This window comes from Pyrgilauda ruficollis, unplaced genomic scaffold (genome assembly GCF_017590135.1).
Source record: "Pyrgilauda ruficollis isolate IOZ18807 unplaced genomic scaffold, ASM1759013v1 scaffold60, whole genome shotgun sequence".
Taxonomy (NCBI): domain Eukaryota; kingdom Metazoa; phylum Chordata; class Aves; order Passeriformes; family Passeridae; genus Pyrgilauda; species Pyrgilauda ruficollis.
The window spans coordinates 2,736,545-2,756,964 of record NW_024527711.1 but is presented as its reverse complement, the minus strand read 5'-3'; the positions used below and the strand labels follow the sequence as shown (position 1 = coordinate 2,756,964).

Here is a 20,420-nt window from a genome sequence, read left to right as displayed (position 1 = left end):
CAAAAGCAATGATTCCAGTAGGATGTCTCAGAGCAGGAATTTTCTTCATTCCATTGTCCATGGTATGGTTCTTTCCAAAATCAGGAGGACAGAAAACTCTTTTCTCCACTAACAGTTAAAAAAAATTGAGAATTTTCTAGGTAGACCAAACATTTTTAGTCATGTATCTGATTCATAACTCTGATAAGTTTGTTTACATTGTAGATGGACATCAACTTTCTGCTGAAACAGAAGGACATGAGGTGTCCAATACCCATTCTACAAGTCTTCAACAAGGTAAGCCTGATCTTGTTGAGGAGAGAGATGCTAAAACCATTTTCAAGCCTGGCAAGCATGCTGATGAACTCATGAAAGAGGACGATGAATCTGTGTCTAAAGTTTTAGACTGGTTTAAAAGAAGTTCTAGTACTGAAGATGAGGAAGATGTATCAACAAAGTCCCAAGGCAGGGCGCCCAGAGAGGCAGTGGATGTGTCAATGAGAACAGCAGTTCTTCCTACAAAGCACAGTGGGCCTGGTGTGCATGGAAAAACAGAAGATACAGAAGAGACACCATTTGGAAAGATTAAACAACAGAGCAGAATTTCATCTACATCCTTTACTTCAGAAAACATACAGCTGATAAAGGAGAGAGTGAAGCCTAAGACAGGGGAAGCAAATGAGAAGCAAAATGATAAATTGCTGACTGAATTTGATTGTATGAGAGTTGAAGAAAAAGAACATGGTCAAGAAATCAAACAACAAAATAAAAAATCAAATCTCTTGGACCATCAAGGGCACAAGCTTCCAGCTCAGAAATTTGAATCAGAGAAGGCAATACAAGAAAAAAGAAGAATAAGGGAGATCAGAGCATTCTGGGAAAGGGATAAAACTATCCCCAGTCATGGAGAGAAAGAAGTTAGTATCAATGCTGATGTTTCAGGTGGCCATGCATTAACAGGTCTCAGTGAAAGTGACCAGCTAAAGAGATCTGCAGTGTATCTTCCCAAGGCATTGCACAATCCGAGCAAGAATACATTGAGAAGTCCTGAAGTAAGTTGTGCAAGCAGGGCTTCAAGAAACAAAAGTTACCATTCTTTTGAATCAGGACCAAGCCATGCATTTGGAAAGCCAGAAGGGACACTTCAATCTGATGAACTTCCAAAAGCCAGTAACTTGCATCCCAGAGCTGGTGTCACTTCAGCTTCCTCAAAAAGCAAAGATGAAGATGAGAAGAAAACTCTTAAAGGGAAAGTTGCAGCTTCTTCCCAACAGAAGCCCAGCTTCCAGGTTTTGTCTTTGAAAGAAAAGATGAATGAAAAGTCCAAGAATCAAATTTTAGATCCTTCACACTTCCAGAGTCTGAGAAACTTCTGGGATACTGGAGTTAAATTCCAAAGTAGCATTGACAGGGAAGATGATTCTTTGCCAAATAATACTAGATCAATAACCTATGAAAGAAAATCAAAGGAAGATAAAAAAGGCAGAGATAATGTGAGCAAGCAAGGGTTGATTCAACAACAAACCCAAATATCTGAGAGAGAAAAACCAACAAAACTAGATTCTGAGGTATGCAAAAAGTCTTTAGGATCTCCTATCCTAAAAGGTCTGAATGTGACACACACAAAAAATACAGACTTTCTTCAGCTGGACAGACAACCAGTTATCCCAAAATCTCAGGAAAAGATAGATTTTCCAGAGCAAGAAGTTAGAGAATGTACAGAAAAAAACATTGTTTCATCAAAATATCATAATGTATCCTTGCAGCTCCAGTCACCTGGTGGTAAAGATACTTTAAAAGAGACAGTAGTAGGTGATAAACTATATTTACCTATAGAAAAAGGGGGAAACAAGACTACTCCTTTGGATAAAGAGGAAGTTGCAGCGACTGTGGATAAAGTTGTTCTACCTGCAGGTGAGCTTGCTATATTTAAATCATGTCTAAAGAAGCTAGAAAAGGAAGCCTCTGAGATGTCATGTAGCTTAAACCTAAAAGAAAACATTTTAAAAGGGACACATTTTGAGTCAAATCAGTGCAAGGTCTTTGACAGAACAGGGGACGACCATCATGATATTTCTGTTGATGATCAAGGACAAAAAATAGGCAAAAGTACAGGACAAGTGAATGTGTCATCAACAGATCAGCATGAGAACAGAAAAAGTCTCAGAAAACTGTTCAGGGAATTCAAACCTTTGTATCTACAATATCAGGCAGCAGACAAGGATGATACTCTTGAGGGCTCTCAGAGGCCTCAAGCTGGTTTGGAGAACCTTCTCACACAAACTCATGTATCTCAACCTTCTGAATACAGAAGGGTGGGAAAGAAAACATACAATGACTCAAATAGTGTATCACAAACTAACTTCAGTGTAGAATCAGCACACCAAGAAGCTACTGGTCAGCCTGAAGAGGTCCATGAGCTCATAGAGAAGTCTGTAGCTGGATCCAAGGTCAATAGCTTGAGTTCTGCTCTACAGAAGCTGCTGAAGGAGGCTTCTGAAGCACCACCTCCTAAACCCAAACATGCTGACAGCACAGCATGGGGGACTGCTGAGAAGCAAGTGAAAAGGACAAGGTATGAACATGGTGAAGAGGTGCTGCAGGAAATCAGTGAGACTGTAGAAAGGTCTGTTGCCCCATCCAAGGCCAGTGACTTGAGTTCTGCTTTAGAGAAGCTTCTGAAGGAGGCCGCTGAAACACCACCTCCTAAACCCAAACGTGCTGACAGCACAGCCCAGAGAACTGCTGAGGTGCAAGATAAAGGCATAACTTATGAGCATGGTGAAGAGGTGCTGCAGGAAATCAGTGAGACTGTAGAAAGGTCTGTTGCCCCATCCAGGGCCAGTGGCTTGAGTTCTGCTTTAGAGAGGCTGCTGAAGGAGGCCTCTGAAGCACCCCCTCCTAAACCCAAACGTGCTGACAGTGCAGCACAGAGAACTGCTGAGGTGAGAGGTAAAAGCACAACTTACGAGTGTGGTGAGGAGCTGCCTGAGGAAATCCATGAGATAATAGAAAAGCCTGTTACCCCGTCTTCAGACAGTGGCTTGAGTTCTGGTCTAGAGAAGCTACTGAAGGAGGCCTCTGGAACACCCCCTCCTAAACCAAAATGTGCTAACAGCACAGTACAGAGAACTCTGGAAGCGGAAGCTAAAAGCACAACCTATGAGCATGGTGGAGAGATACCTCAGGAAATCAGTGAGAATATAGAAAAGTCTGTTGCCCCATCCAGGGCCAGTGGCTTGAGTTCTGCTTTAGAGAGGATGCTGAAGGAGGCCTCTGAAACACCCTCTTCTAAGCTGAAATGTGCTGACAGTACAGTACAGGGGACTGCTGAGGTAAAAGCTATGAGCACAGCCCATGAGCATAATGGAGAGCTGGTGCAGGGAGCTGGTGAGACCACAGAAAGATCCACACTGTCCAACACTGAATGTAGAGGGTCTGATGTTAATTTTCAGAATCCACCCAAAGAGGTCTCTGAAACACCAGCTTCTGTGCTGGAAAATATGGATAAGAAAATCCATGATAAAATACAGACTAGTGTAAGTATATATGTTCCATATCAACGAGACAGAGATCACCCTCAAGAAATACAAGAAACAATAGAAAAAACTTCTGTTTCAAATATCGCAAAATTTGGTGAATTCAGTCGCTCTTTAGAAAAACTACTTCAAGAAGCATCTGCAGCTTCATGTCCAATCTCCAAAGATTTATATCAGCAAGAAGAATTTGAGGATCATACATTATCCTCAGAAAAAGAGACTCTATTCATGACAAGGTCACAGCCATACAATGCCCTATGTAGCTATGACACACAAATGAAGACAGTTCTTAAAGAGGGAGCTCCAGAAAAATATGTCAAAGCCTCAGTTAAGGATCTTGCAGTAAGTGAAACTGAAGCTTCTGGTCTTGAAAGAGAGGGAGCTATTAATAAAATACGAGAGAGAAACATGGTTCCAGTTGATCTTCATCCCTTGGAAGGCAAGACGAATATGGTTGCAGTCAAACCATTTGAGATAAATGCTAAAGGGATGAATGAAAGCACATTCTTGGAGGCTTCTGAACAGAATTCAGAATTTCAAGCACTCGTGAATTTCAGAAGAACAAGTACACCACTTAAAGATGAGAGCAGCTCTCTCCAGCCAGAAGAAGCTCAGTTCTGCCTAATGTCTCACCATGATGATAACAATGAAGAGGAAGGCAACAATTTAAATTTGGGATCCAAGTTTTCAGATGAAAACTCTGATTCCCGCTCTGGAACAGGAAGTTCAGCTCGTGAGCTATCTGATTTCTGAAATTCATGGTGCTGAGTTAAACATGGCTCCAATAATTTTTTTTGTATCCAGCTTGAAATATATTAATTGAAAGTCTATGTGATACTTTCTTAATTGAGAAATTTAGATATTTTCTTGGGAGGGGTGGGAAGAACTAATTAGGCTGTTTGATTGGAAAGTGTTTAACAGACACTACATTTGGGTAAGCCTTTTTTGGTAAGGATAGTTTAGCAGCATTAATCCACTTAGTCTTTGTGATTTACACTTTTCTTGTCCCATGTGACATTGCCTTGAAATTAATACATTTGTAACACTCAATCTAGTAATACCTTCAAATATACTGGATTAAAAGAAGAAAAAATATTGGTGGCTCACTGGTTTCATTCTTTAGTTTGACTGGCTAGTCTCTGAAGATAAATGCTTATCAGTGGAATATCTGGATATATGGATAATACCAATACTTTGCTATTTCATTTAGCATTGCTGCCTGTTGCACAGAAAAATGGCCATATAAATGAAAATGGCCATATAAATGAAGTGTCCATTTATTAGGATTCACATTATTTGGTTGAATGGCAGTTCTAGTTAATGTGTAGTGTACGATAGTCATCAAAGACCTTAAGGTAGAGGAGATAATTTAACCTTTTTAGTCTCGTACTGAGAAACTGGGAATATTTTCTTCTCCTGGAGAATCTGAGAAATACATGAAGTTCCCAGGGCCTGCCAACTTACATCCAAGCCTGTTTGGAAAGTGGTTTTCCAGAGAGAGTCAGTGAAAACTCAAGATAAGTGAGGAAAAATCAGATGTAATTTTGTTTCACCCATAATTACAGGCAGCATCACTGTGATTGGTTGGTGGAGGGAGAGGAAAGTGAGATAGGGCAGAGGGAAAGTCTGAAAGATTTCTGAAAGAGCTGTCTTGATTCTGCTTTTGGAGACAATTGCATAACTTCAGGATTCCAAATACATCCACACACCTCGTTTTTTGTGGGGTTTCTTTGTTTTGTTTGTTTATTGGTGCTTTTTTTTGGAGGTGTGTGTGGGGAATTGGTGTTCGGTTTTTTTGTAGTTTTGCTCAGTTGGTTTTGTTTGGTTTTGTTTTTTGTTGGGGTTTTTTGGTTACTCAAGCATTGAAACAAAATTACATTCATTGTGGAAAGACTACAACAGAAAAATTTGCACCAAGGGAGAAAAGGAAAATTTTCTTTTGTGCTGATTCCTGAGAAGATGGTTACAAAATGGCTGCAATCTGAGTTTATCCTATATTAATCTTAACCAATTGAGTGCAATAATTGCCCCAAATGCTGTTATTAGTCAGTAAAGATAGACCTATAGCTACACAAGGCAAATCACTTGTCTGTCAAATCACTTGTCAGACTTGTCTGTCTCCCCTGATGACTGGGGGTGTTTAGAGAGAACAAATGGACGCTTAAAATTTGATGTTTATTTTATTTTGGATTTATCTTTTATTTTAATTGAATGTTCATTATCTTTGCTAACTGTGAAAATAGATTCTAATGAGAAGCCTATGGTTGGTTCTTCATTGACTTGCTTAATGTGTCCTGCCTGTGTGTGCAGTGTTCATGTGCTTTGTCTCGTAACAGGTTCTGAAGAAGAATTAAACCCTGTTTTGATGGCTTTGAAAAGGAGTGCAGATAGGAAAAAGCCTTCCAAAAGTCTAGAGGACATTCCATCAGCCACCTCAAGTGAGCACAAAGCTTGTGTGTATCTGCCATGGTCCCCAGTTTGGCTTAAATGTGTTCATGCTGGTCTTCCATACACCCCTGCCATGTCGTGGCTTTGTTTTTGTTTCTCAATAAGCTGTATGGAGGTTATACTTTGGAGGTTATTCTTTTCTCATATGGTTTAATTTTCAGTTCTTGGTGTTAATTTTGGAACAAGGCTGGTCTGTGAAGCAGACATCTTCCAGGAGTGCACTGTGTTGAGCAGTGATTAACTGTTTCCTGGATAGTTTTTCAATTGTGAAAGTATTGGCAATTACCCAAACCAGTAATGAGCAGCTACTGTCATTGCCTCCTGGTTGCTGGCTTGGGTCAAATAAGTAGACAGTGAAAGCATGAAAACTCAGGTTAATAATGGTTCACCTGTGTATTCTAGCAGTAAATATATCAACCTCACTTTAAGACAATACAGTGAGATAATATTATACGTAAAATGAATTCCCAGCTTCCCTCAGTATCCACCTTGGATTCCTTGGTTTTTTAAAAATTATTATTCCTGTCTCACTTCACCCTGCCCTGAGTGCTTTCATGCTTATCTCATGTCTAATGGGGAAGACACAGACTGAACTTACATTTGTGAACTGAAGCATGGAAATGTAGAATTTTTAAAGATATTAGCAAGTTGTTCTTCTAATACTACTTAGGCTACTGCTTGCTTCTAACCAGTTTCTAGGTTTTAAGTGTGCACTAACATTGTTGCAACAATATGCTGATAGAAACTATGTCACCATGAGACCCCTGCTTGGATGTAGGCTTTGAGGTAGAATGTCAAGTAAAAGCCTCTTGAATTTAACCCTTCCCATGGCTCTGCTGGTTTGTCTGTGGTTTAGGTCCTCATTACTCTTTATTTTGTTAATATCACTGCCATCCATTTTATACTGAATAACGACGTTTCTAACTGTGCTATTTTTCCTGAACAGATAAAGAAAAAATAAATAAACCAAAGGAAGAATTAGTTCTTAGTGCTGAAGATGGTAAATATAATTTGTTTCTGCATGGAAGTTTGTTGCTTTTTCAATGGCCTCTGTTTGCTAGTGAATTTTTTTTTTTTTTTTTTTTTTTTTAACCAAGAGTTATGTTGTGGTTTTAGATTTGGTTAACCTCAGCATGGCTGGAAAGCTTTTGTAGAATTCTGTGGTGTTTATTCTTAAGGAATCTATTTGTGTCCTCCTGTATCTGTAGAAACTGTGCCACTTACCAGTGTATTCTTTTGGCCTTCAGTCATTCAGCCTATGAGCTACTGAAATCATAGGGAGCTTTGAACACAAGCTCAGTTGAAAGAAATTTGCCTCAGTAAATATTCAATTTTTCTGTTTATCCATTGCATTGTAAGATCCAAGATGACTTTTGCTAGTGCAAGACACCTTTCAGAATACCTCAATTGGAAAGGAACCTCTCTTAATATCCCTGCCTTAGTCCTATAAAGTACCATTATTGTAAGCAATAGATGAACTTCTAGATCAGCCACTGCTGATATCATCAGTCCATTAGTGAATTATAGATGCCTTGCAGTTAATTTTTTCTATATACCCTTAGAAATTCCAAATCTAAGAAAAATAAAAAGCAAACCTGCTCCGACAATGTGTCAAAATAAACAGAATTGAAAACTATCAAATAATATTGAATATAGTGGAATATAGCACACAATTCTTTATTTACTGCATTGGAGCACTACAGTTTTAAAAGAACAGTTGTGTGCAGTTGTATTTTTTATTTCATGGTTTAGATGCTTTAAAGCATTGTGCATGCCAGTGGCCCATAGTAGCAATAGGATAATCATAGCATATTAGAATATCTACAATACCCAGTAAAGTAACAAGACTTAAGCACCATCCTGCACTCTGCTTTCACCTGGAGACCCCTACTGAAAGCCTGTTTTGGCATTCAGTGTGAATGTTTACAGACTAATCTGAAAAGAGCAGAGGGAATTTGAGTTTAATTTGTTAAGACTGAAGTTATGAAAAATGACACAGAGCAAATTGATGGCTGTACAGGCAGAATAAGGCAAGTTCTCTTGAAAAGTTCTTTTGGAACAGCAAAAAGACTGATTTTTTTAGCTTGTACACTTATATTACACTCATTTTTCTCATGATCCAGCTCCTCAAAGGAGAACAGCAATGCAAAACACAGACACAGAATCATAGAATTGTTTAAGTTGGAGAAAACCTTTAGGATCATCAAATGCAACCTTTAACCCAGCATGGGCAAATTCACCACTGAGCTGTGTCCCTAAGTCTGAATTTATGTTTGCATAAGCAGAAAGGCTCCATAATGCACCAAAATCAAAAAGACCTAATGCCCACACAGGCCTAATATCTAAGCCACTACTAACTATTGGAAGGAAAAAACCCACAATGTTCATGTGGTCTGGGGAAGTAAAAAAACCCCAAACCACCAAAAAACCAGAAAAATCCCACATATAAAGTATATTGATGTTATTTATAACCTTTCAAAACTGTGCTGCTGAATGACTGCTAATACTGCACTGAGCAGGTCCGAAACCTGATCAGCATCAAGAGAGGACTGAAAATGCATCAGAAAGTGAGTAATAGGATTCTTCCAGCAGATACTGGAGAGGCTTTTCCTCTGACAGCTGAACTAATACACTAACAATACTTTTTCATTTAACAAGTTACACATCTGGGCTAGATACTTGCTCTAAGTACTGCATCTGATTGCATACTAACAATAACTGATCTGTTAAGCATTGGTTGAGTTTTGACATCAAAAGCTTTGCAAAAGTTTCACTCACCTTGCAAACAATCCCAAGTGTGTACAGTGTTTCATTTTATGCAATAAAGATGTGCTTCTGTAGGTAGCTGTTTGTTGCCATATAATTTTCTGTCACATCACATTGATGCATCTCACAATGTTATCCAATTCATATTTGTATATTATTAAATATAAGTGGGGCTAGAGCATGAAAAATTCTGAGGATCATGAGCTTACTGCAAACTGGATTTTTGCAAGTCTAGCTTGTGCAATTAGGTTTTGTACAGTGAAAGAGCACAGAAGTGAGCTGCAGTAGAGGTATGCAAGTGTGGAAGAGAGTACAAAAAAGTGCATCATTAATAAGATATGCATCTTATAATTAAGTAGGAATACTGGCAACTTCCTTGGCCAGATCTAGAATTTGCTTGATTTACGGAAATTTGCCTATTGCAGTTAAATAGACTGAGTAAACTAGAACAAAGTTTGGCTTCTTACTAAGAATATGATGATAATTCTAATGTCAGTGATGATATTGTTAGTGTACAAGTGTGCTTATTCTTGTTCTAGGAGGAAAATCTAGAAGGTAATCTGCAATGTTTTCTTCATCACTTTTGATCAGAATTTGCTTGTAGTGCCCAACCTACCTCATATCAAGCAACATTTCTGGTCCTGTCAAAGTTTGTTGGTCACTGTTACAGACAATGCCAAAGTAGATTATTCTTCCTAATTACAGCTTCTCTGAGTCCTATGGGGGGAAAAAGCCCCTTGCATCCAAGGTGGTTGTGCATGTGCATGGATTTCATCCAAAGTGGTTTGCTTCTGTGTCCTGTTATGGAATCTCACTGTTCTGATGTACAAACTTGTTTTTGAAGCCTTTTGAATTACTGCTTTTCAGTTTCCACAGTGACTTCACAGCCTGATAAACCATTTTCCAACCCTGAAAAACTCAAGGGACTGAGCAAGTCGGTACCATCATTCTTACAGGAAGAGGTAAGCTCCATCTCTGAAATGTTATTGTTATAGATACCATTAACTCTGCAAGTAAAATTTCAGAACTCCCAACAACATGCCATGCTTGATTATTGTTGTTATCATCATTATGGTGTGAACCTTGGAATAAGCTCTGAGGCCATATTCTAATCTCCTAAAATGACATTGAAGTTTGAACTGTCATGCCTATGATGTCTATGATTCTCTATCAGAAGAATTACAGAATGGTTTGGTTTGGAAAGGACCTTAAAAGACTGTCCAGTTCCAACCCCCCTGCCATGGGCAGGGATGCATTTCACTAGACTAGGTTGCTCAGGGCTCCTTCCAACCTGGCCTTGAACACTTCCAGGGGTGAGGACAGCCACAGCTTCTCTGGGGAACCAGTGCCAGTGCCTCACCACCCTTGCAATGAAAAACTTCTTCCTAGTATCTTATCTAAACCTATCATCAGTATCTTATCTAAACCATCTGAACAGAGAAAAAATCCTGGTCTGCTTTTACTTAACAGAATAGACATAACTAGATTTTATAAGCAAATTGAAAAGGTCTTTATATGCTAAATGTTTATTTATATAAATAACTATTTTCTTAATATGCGTGGAAACTGTTGTTTACTAATCTTGTATCTGTTATGAGAAGATCTATGACATCAGTTCAGAACTGTTTGAAGGAGCGGGGAGACCTTGTAAATTGTTCCTAGGTGGAATACAACAGGAAGATGAAGTTGACTGTAACAGCTTGAGTAGGAAGACACATGTGGGAAGGGGAATCAATTCTTTAGTACAGAAGTAATACTGAGAAAGAATGGGGTTGTGAGTACATAACCTGATAATGACCAAGGAAACAAAAGCTGCAATTCCCTCGTGGAAAAGCAAAGCCCTGCTTCCCTCTTGCCAGAAAGACTTTGCAAAAACCATTCACTGTATCCAGTGCTGTTCTCTGAATGTTGCCTACTGGCCAGCTGCCCTTTAGAGAGAGGCACAGAGCTGACAGCATTTACTATATAACAGAAAGGACTGCTAAAGGAACTGAGCATTAACAATTGCATAGGCTATGCATAAGACAGTGACACAGAGAAGTTGAGTTAAATTGTCCCAATAAACTTAATTTTGTAATTTTTCTTTGCTACTTGAGATCTAAAACATACAAACAAACCCCCAAATCTAGTTGCATTGCTGCTTAAAAAAATTATCAGTGTAGGGTGTTCATCAGAAAAACTCCCTTTCAACTTTAAATGCATGACCTAATTCTAGAAATATTATTCATGTTGCACTACAAGGGAATTTAAATTCAGACGTCCACTGAGTCTCAACCTGCATTAAAATTCTGTTTGTTTGTTTGTTTTATAATTTTCCTTCTGACTATAAAGAACACACACAGACTTTTTTTCTGTGATGTTTTTGTAGAGTGATGACAGAGAGACAGATACAACATCAGAAAGCAGTTATTCCTTTGGCAGAATCAAGAAGAGTCCCAGCTCTCTAACCAATCTTAGCAGCTCTTCTGGCATGGCCTCCTTATCCTCTGTATGTAAACCAAAGCATTATTTTAAAGGCACTTTTCTTTTGCTAATTTCTCCAATATTGTTTTGGCTCTTTTCTCATTCATTGTATCTTTCTTCCCTTGTCATCTCTGTCTCCTTCTTTCCATTTCTGTTATATGAACATAACATAGTTCCTTGCATGGAATTGCCTGAAGCAAGTAAAGTAAAATTAAATAGATTTCAATTTTTTTTCCCTAGTAATATATTGGAGCTTGTTCAGGGCTCTGAACAAAGATATGGATTTTACCCTCAGAGCTTACATTTGTAGCTGAAAATGAGGAACAATTCGCAAAGAACAAACATTTAGAAAGGGAGAAAGGGGAGAAAGATAAGTCAAAGTGGGAGATATTGGTATATCAGGTGTGTAGTTGAATCAACTAGCTAACCAAAAGTCATTGGTTTATGTGGACTTTGAGTAAGAAAAACAGAATTTTGGGGAAGGATATTGAGATGAAAAATATATATATACAGACACATCTTTCTTCTTCTCTGTATTTAGTATTTAATTTTCAGTGGTTTATTTAGTTACATATTTATGTACATAATTCAGCCATATAGACTTTATCTCTTAAACTTTTTGTTAGTATTTTAAGAAGGTCTGTTGTCTAAACTCTTAGGCTCTGCTTGCTGCAAAGAAGATGAGCTGAGGAGATGTAGAAATAATATTTCAAGGATCTGCACACAGGCAATCTTCATATCTACAGCATCCTATAATTTAATTTCTTCTATCTCAATGCAGTAAACCCATTCAATTTTTTTTTTGGTATGAATTCTGGCCAAACACCTTTGATTTCCAATATCTTTCTTTCATTAATCTGCTTGCTGAGAAGCTTGTATAATAGTGTCCATTACATTTTATCTAAAGAGTTGCAGTTGATTCCTTTACTGTCTGAATCCTGAGCACAACTTCCCTGATCCTGAAGTACCTGGTGAAATGCAATGTCTGGAAAATATTTCTCCTCTTGTACACTGCAGGTGAGTGGCAGCCTAATGAGCATCTACAGTGCAGACTTTGGCAATGTGGATGTGAAGGGGAACATTCAGTTTGCCATTGATTATGTGGAGCAGCTGAACGAGCTCCACATCTTTATTTGCCAGTGTAAAGACCTGGCAGTGGCAGATATTAAGCGACAGCGTTCAGACCCGTAAGTACAAAGAATGCATTTATTTTCTATGGAAGTTTTTCTTTTAATGTGGAAATGAAAACTGCTGGGGTTTTCCAGTCTCTCTAACCTGCTAGAGTAAAGCTCCCAAGAAGTAGATGAAGAGGCTGCAATGTGCTTTGTGAGTTTTTTTTTTTTTGCTTTGATTGAGTATAGAATTGCCCTCATAAATTGGTGTGTGTATATGTATTAACATAGGAAATTAAAACTTTTAAGAATATTAAATTATCTTTTGAAATACACTTTTCAGATGGTAAATACCACTTTGATATGTTTTCAGTAGGATTAGAACCTATAAATATGACATTTGGCCCTGCCACAGGTATATATTCTGTATTTTCATGTGCTGAGGAGACATTTCAACAGATTTTTCCCTGGAGAAGGATATTATAAGAAAGTGATGATTTTATACATCATCACTGCTGTTGTAATTCTTAAATATGCAAGCTGAATGCCTACTCAAGTGGATTTCTTTTCTTTATGAGCAACTACTTGTGTATTTTGGAAGATGAAGTTGGAGAGGGTCTGGATTTTTTAGGTTTTTGGGGATTTTTTCACTCTTCTAACAATCCTGTCTAAATTTTAGGTATGTAAAGACCTACCTGCTTCCAGAGAAATACAGACTGGGCAAACGGAAGACATCTATCAAAAAGAAAACTTTTAATCCAGTCTACAATGAAATACTGCGGGTATTTATCAAACTATTACTAGATATAATATACTGTATGTGTGATGTGTGAGGAACCTCAGCTTTTGGGCACATTGCACTCAAAAGGGACATGAGCATGAGAGAGATTGCTCTGCAGAGCTGGCTGTGTGCTTCCATTAATAGGTTAACTCTGCAGTGGTCTCTGGATCCAGCACTGAGAACACTGGTGGTTTTATACTTCTTGTAAACAAACACAAGCCATGTATGAGCTTAAGCTGTTAGAAATAAAAAGGAAATAGTTGGGTTTTATTGTATCTGTTTACTTTCTGAAATGCAGAAGTGGGCAGTTATGGACAAGTAAAAGACACTTTTTTTCTAACCATGTTGCTTTCTGACACAGCATTGGTAAAATTCATCTTGTTTTAATTCTTTTTTTTCTTACTTCTTCCTGGCAGTATAAAATTGAGAAGGAGCTCCTAAAGAATCAAAGCCTCAATATCTCTGTCTGGCACAATGATACCTTTGGTAGGAATAGCTTCCTTGGTGAAGTGGAGTTGGATTTAGGAGCTTGGGACTGGAATGATCCATCCAATAAGCAGATCAACTGGTTTCCTCTCAAGCCAAGGGTAAGTTGGCTGTATTGCATTTTCTGCTGTGCAAGTACAAAACCAAATTGTTATTTAGGCTTGTTCTTGTGTGTTCTGTGGGTTTTGTGCTGATTATAATCACAAATACTTATACACTGGTAAACAGAAATACAGTTCTGAGATGTCTTGTAGTCTAGCTAGCTATTACAGTAGGATAAGCTTTCTCACAGTCTAAGGAATAGGAATTTCAAAATATTTCTCATTGTTATATTGCTGCAACCAATATCTGAAAGCACTTGTTAACCAAATATGGAATAAACCTGCTGAGGATGTGGAGCAAGTGCAGCACCATTTTAAATTCAGATGTTTGGTTTCATTTTTTTTCATTTCAGACTTCAGCAATAACACTTAATCTAGAAAACAGAGGGGAGATGAAACTAGCCCTCCAGTATGTCCCACATCCAATTGGAGGTAAGCATTGCTGCTTTGCTTAGGCTTGTCAAGCCTTTGGTGTTTCTGTCCTTTTTTTTTTTTTTAAATTAAAAAGAAAATGTCCTCACTTAATGTTTGTCATTCACTTCAGACAGCTTCTGTTTTCTTCCTAGAGGAGTAAGTCACTCTGATTTTGAATACAGTTTAGAACCCCAAAGACCATTTTGAGATCTTTTGTTGTTTTTAATGTTACTGATGAAGAAATTGCCTCATTCTCATAATCTAAGATTTGTAATGCAATATCTACGTGTAACAAAATTGTTTTCTCAATAATTTTAGGGATTATAAATCAGGCAGATGCTGTGATGTGCTAAGCAATGACAACACACTGAATTTCAAGCAATACTAGGTGTAGGAAGTAGCAGCAAGTATTTAGAAAGCAGAAATTTATAGAAGTCTGATCAGTTTGGTTTAATCTTGTCTGGCAGCAGATAGTGGACCAATCTGAGAGTGAAGCCAGGTCAGGTCTTTAATCCAGACAGACAGTCAGTAAGAGCCAAATATATTAAGAACATAAAAGAGCTTATTTGAAAGTACAAGCAACAATAAATGCTAACATCACATAAAGTGATGACAAGCTGATCTGTTTATCTAGGAGTCTTGGGAAGAGAAGACCAGTGGCATGTATTTCCTTAGCTGTAACAGAAGAAAAGTCGTTGTAGGAGTGCAGACATGATGTGATCTTGCAGTACTTTGATGGGATGAAGATTTCAACTTCCAGAGTACAGAGAGCAATGTTGAATTAAGATGTGAGATAACAAATGCAGGCTGAATATCACCTCTGCAAATGGGCAAGAACTGCTGCATCAGACAAAATACCTTTAAAAGCTATCTGCTTAAGCAGATGTTTTGTTTTATTTTGTTTTCTACAGGAAAGAAGACTCTATCTACTGGTGAGGTCCACATCTGGGTGAAGGAATGCCACAACCTCCCTCTTCTGAGAGGCAATAGGCTCAACTCTTTTATTAAATGGTAAGAATTGTGGTTGAAGTCATCAAACATGGTGGCCTAATAATGCTGCCATTGTGCTTTCCAGTTGTATCTTCTTTTTCTACATTCATATTAAAAGAACACTGAATTGCTTTCTGATTCTCCTTTATTGTAGTGCATATTGTCCTGCATAGTTTACAGGTTCCAGATGCTATGTACCACCAAGTAAAACTTACTGTGTCATTATTACACTTTGGTTTTGTCTCTCAGTCACTTGGTGGAAGGACTAGTCAAAGTGTTCTGGCTTTTATTCACATTTAAGCAAAACATGTTTGTGCAAAACATGGTTTAGCTTAGCAAATTTTGGGAGGAGACAGAAGAGTGAAATAGTGTAACAGTGTGAATGTATAGTTGGATTTCTTCCCCCTTCCTTTCCACACACAGACTAAAAATGTGGAGACAAGAATAACAAGATGGTTGGGGAAATCTCTGGCAGCAACAAAATGTTTCAGTGTCATCAGTGATAACACAGCAAATAAACTCACTTGTGCCTCTTCCCAACCTGCTTGCCCTTCCATCCTCTGAAGCACAAGGGTGGATACCTGCTGCCGGTATTTCCTGCAAGGGACTGTGAGACTATGACATCACTCCATCTCTGTAAAGCACTGTGTCTTCAGTTCTATTTTAACATGCAAAACAAAGTTAATCAGAAGCTTTTGCCTTTTCAGTATGTTTAACACAGGCTGTGCTGTGCAAGTGCAAACTGACAGTGCTTTTTCTCTCTGAAGTACCATTCTTCCAGACACCAGCAGAAAAAGTCGCCAGAAAACAAGGACAGTTTCAAAAACTACAAACCCGGTGTTCAACCACACCATGGTCTATGATGGCTTTAGACCAGAAGATTTGAAAGAAGCCTGCATAGAACTCACAGTCTGGGATCACAACAAACTAGCAAACCACTTTCTGGGAGGCCTCCGGATAGGCCTTGGAACAGGTACTGGACAATCACCACATTAATACTTAATTTACAGAGTAGTCTTTCCTTTTTTTTTCCCTTTTCCATTTCTTCTCTTTCAGTCTTTCTTTTCTCTTGAACAGTTTCATTTAGTAACGTACCTATTCTTCAAAACAGATCCTGAAATGTAAATAATAGTCGTGTTAGGAGGGTTAGGATGACTGGCCAGGAGAAATATTAGAAACAAACCTTTGGCCATACATTGTATCTGGTACTGCTTAAAGTACAAGAATATGGTATTCCTGCACCTGAAATCTGATAACGTCTTGCAAACTTACTCATGCAAAAAAAAAAATAGTGTAAAGACAGCAGTGGGTGGAAATAAAAGGATAGAACAGGAATGTAGGATAAGATTGGAAGATACTGAATAGGAAAAATTATAAATGCAAACAAATCTTTAGCATAAGGGCAATATATGATGTGCAGATACAGCAACAGAAAAAGGATAGAACAGGAATGTAGGATAAGATTGGAAGATATTTGAATAGGAAAATTATAAATGAAACAAGTCTTTAGCGTAAGGGCAATATATGATGTGCAGATATAGCAACAGGAAAAGCATACAATTCTTCTATTTGTCACTTTTATTCTGCTCTCTGATCTGAGAGGAGGATGTGCTTGGAGTCTTATCAAGAAATGCAACGTACAAGCTACTTTTCACAAATTAATTTCTTGCATGGCTCACCAGAATAACCTAAATTACAAATTAGAATAATAAATATTAATTTCAATTTTAAGTACCCAAGGTTGCATTTCAGTACAAAATCAGTACTCTGTTTTATTGTTAAACCTTCTCAGATGTATGGGCAATTGGCATCTTTTTCCTTGGGATTGTGACAAAAAGACCAAGGATACAAAAGGAAAAAATCTGGACAAAGATGACAAAATTTGTGTGAAACAGTTGTTAATTGAATTTGACATAATTGCTCAAGAGCCAAAATGTAGACAAAATTTGTGTGAAACAGTTGTTAATTGAATTTGACATAATACTCAAGAGCAAAAATGTGGAACTGGGTTTCAAAAGCACTACATCAGCTACTTGAGGAGGTGTAACCATTTTAGAGCAGGCAAATTTGATTGTCTGTGCTTAACTCTGCAGCAGATTAAGTAATTTTTCTCTTAAAACTGACATTTTCCTAGGCAAAAGCTATGGAACTACAGTAGATTGGATGGATTCTACTTCAGAAGAAACTGCCCTTTGGGAGAAGATGATGAACTCTCCAAACACGTGGATAGAAGATACACTACCTCTCAGGATGCTTATGGTGGCAAAATTGACAAAATAAGGTGGATTTTATTTGTTAGTATCAAAAAGAAACCTTGGGAATTAAGTTGAAAGCATGGGGGTGGAACTTGGAAAAGGAACACATTAGTAGCTTTTTTGACAGTTTCTGCTCTGTTACTGTTCTGGTTTTGTGCTGTCAAATGCCACTTTGTATTTCAAACATCTGCTTGCTGATCGTTATGTAAATTGTAGGGATTTTTAAATTTCTTATTCACTGAAAACAACTTCAAGAAAGAAGGTGCTTACAGAAATCAGTGTTAGAGGTAGCTGTGATACCTGGATTACTATGTTGTCTAACTGAAACATTTCTGATCCCTTAAATTATCCCAATAACCAGCAGAAATATAAGAGCAAGTCAACTGTTTCTGTACATTGCTTGGATTGTTCTTGAAGTCTTACTGGTAAGACAGCAACATTAGTGTTAAAGTTCATTGGTATGTATTTGTATCCTCATTATGCCATGTTAGATCTCACCAGCATGGAACATGGGCATGAAGAATTTAGATTTTTGAAAGCTCCTCTAGTTGTAATAGTACATTTCTAGGACATGAAAGTTACTTCCCCAATGAAAGAAGCATGTCATGAAGTGTCACTGTTGACGTCCTATTCTACAAGGTGAAGAGGAATTAGTTCCAATGTACTGTAAAAAATCAGGGTTATAAAAGGTTTGCTTTATACATGTGTTAATCATCTTGCTAGCATAAAATACTTAGTCTTAAGTGCTGAAGATGTGAAGGTGAAACTTTTTTTATTCCAGTGCTACTCCAAAGGATCTAAATGTGCCAGTTTTAGTGATGGCAAGGATGTTGGGTATTTATCCTCCAAAGTGCACTTGTTTGTACCTGTATCCATTAGTTTGGGTTTTTTTGCAAGAAGTGAACTTACCTGTGCTTCAGTGCCGCCGTTAGGAGACTGGGAGGACTGTGGTGGGCTTTGCTTAGTTTTGAGGCATAGGAAATAAGACTGGAGTTTTTAACTTGTAGAAATGCATGCTACTGGTAGATAAATACGTGAAATACAAAATATATTCCTTTTGTTTCCTTTTTTTTTAATAAATGCAGCCTATTTAAACTAAATAGGAATTCAGTTTTTATTAAATTCCAGTGGTTTATGTTAGCCATTCAGCATGCAATATAACAAAATGCAGACAGAAAACATTTTTGAAAATAAATGCACAGTTATTTACTCCAGCTAAGTCTAAAAGCTGGTGAAATCTTTCACTAAAGTTAGAGTAGAGGGGAGAAGGGAGCTCTTCACAGCTCTAATGCAATTGCTTGATTTAATAACAGAAATTTAAATGTTACTTGGTATTTATTATACACTATGAATGGAAAAAAAGGAAAGAGGCTCTTCAGCCTTCCAGGGAACCCACTATCTCTCTCATCAGCCAGGCAGTCTGTGGAGTTTAAAAGTGTCAAAAGCAGTTTGCCAGTCTTTGATATTTTCCTGCTTCAGGTGTTTTGTATGAGATTGGTAACTGCTACAGCTTCCACTCTGCCAGACATATACAAAACACTTTTTGTGTGCACACGACACTTCAGAACAATGATTTTTTACCAAAGTGGTACAGCTGCTACTTTGATTCTACATTCTTGAAGAGTCACTACAGAAAGGATGGTTATTCTGAAAGAGGCACCTAACTTATTTGTATTTGCTCCCTATATGAATAAATTTTGCATCTGAAAACATAGGTTGCTGTGAACATGACCTACAGTTTTACAGAATTATTGGTTCTGTTGCAGTTTTATCTCCTGTGAAGCTCAAATATATTGCTTCAGCTTTGTATTACAAATCAGCTTTAGGTTCAATTGTAGAGATGGGGTCTTAAGGCTCCACATTTGCAGGGCTTGCCTGGGTCTTGCCTCCAAATTTGCAGGACCCTCAAAGTCAGCAACTGACTCAGAATTCACTATTGAGGGGCTGCTCAATAGTGGGCCACAAGTGTCATGTAATCTGCTGTCTTCTATACTCTACAAATTTTTTATACCTAAGCTTCACTGCTACCAAAATAAAATGTTGAGTTTGTCACAGTGACAGTCTCCTTGTCTTCTGATCAAGTAGAAGACATTCTGTGTCTTGCTGTTCTTTTAGTCCTCCTAGAGACTGACACAGAATTTTTCTGGTATCTCAAAAGACTCTGCCTATCACCTTACTAATAGACCAATCCTCAAATTTTGAAAAGCTACCTGAACTTGAATGGAAGATTTACTTGCATGTTGCACTTGTAATTAACTACTTTGATTAACTAATGACATAGGGATACTATGTACGCATCTAGGTTAACCAAGAAACTGAGGCAAAGAACAAAACCTGTCCCTTAAGTACAAAACTTCCTCCCCAGTATTCAATACCTTTCTTTTCATTGTGTACAGACTCCCTAACTTCAGCAGTATGATAATATGCTGATAGAGAAATGTGAGTTGGGAACTTGATTGAGACAAAAAGTTTCAAGAAACTGCTTACTTTGTTCTCAAGGCAAAGGGAAAGCCTTTAGTCATCCATAACCAAAATTTTAAAGGTGCATAATTCGCTACTCATTAAAGGGCAGTTTGATAAATTAATAGCTATGCTTTGTCATAAAGGTGAACTGGAATTAAGAATCAAAGCAGCCACACTTCTAAAATATCTTTATGTATATTCATTCTTGTCTAGAGAAACACACAAGTTCCTTCCTCTTCTCCTTCATGTTACAAGTTCATCTTTATTTAGGCCATGATTTATTTTTCTTTTTAGCACATATGTGCGTATATGCATATATACACATGTGTGTATATCTTCTAAATTACACTGTTTTCATTTGCTATAAACCAGGCTTCAAAGTCCTAGCTCTCCTTTTGTGCTCTGTGTTCAGAAACCTCCCATTGCTGCAAGTAAGACTGCAAACCTGAGTTGGTGCAGCAACTCTCATTGCTTTGGTTTCACCCATTTTGAAACCTGTCCTGTGCCTTCCTTCTCTAGTGTGCTTCATGTCTGCAACCCACAGCACTCTCTTCTTTCTCCTTTTTATCCCTTTCCAGAGGATTCAGCCAAACCTGCACTGACTTTTTTCTTCCAGTTGGATT

The 20,420-nt window shown here is 37.8% G+C and overlaps 1 protein-coding gene across 4 annotated transcripts in view; it reads left to right on the top strand.

Moving 5' to 3' along the window:
• SYTL2 (synaptotagmin like 2) overlaps positions 1–18,511 on the top strand; it is a 54,123-nt gene extending 35,612 nt beyond the window's left edge. Inside the window, exons 8-20 of one of the 4 annotated variants that reach the window (XM_041483677.1) lie at positions 205–276; positions 5,855–5,956; positions 6,913–6,966; positions 8,486–8,533; positions 9,600–9,694; positions 11,101–11,220; positions 12,213–12,382; positions 12,987–13,089; positions 13,505–13,675; positions 14,029–14,107; positions 15,001–15,100; positions 15,847–16,052; positions 17,214–18,511. In XM_041483677.1, coding sequence (XP_041339611.1) covers positions 205–276; positions 5,855–5,956; positions 6,913–6,966; positions 8,486–8,533; positions 9,600–9,694; positions 11,101–11,220; positions 12,213–12,382; positions 12,987–13,089; positions 13,505–13,675; positions 14,029–14,107; positions 15,001–15,100; positions 15,847–16,052; positions 17,214–17,359 — 1,466 coding nt within the window. In that variant the 3' untranslated portion in view covers positions 17,360–18,511. Of the gene's footprint in view, positions 1–204; positions 1,894–5,854; positions 5,957–6,912; positions 6,967–8,485; positions 8,534–9,599; positions 9,695–11,100; positions 11,221–12,212; positions 12,383–12,986; positions 13,090–13,504; positions 13,676–14,028; positions 14,108–15,000; positions 15,101–15,846; positions 16,053–17,213 lie in introns of all 4 variants that reach the window. The other 3 variants (XM_041483674.1, XM_041483675.1, XM_041483676.1) reach the window with 3 other exon arrangements.
• Positions 18,512–20,420: the final 1,909 nt, after the last annotated feature.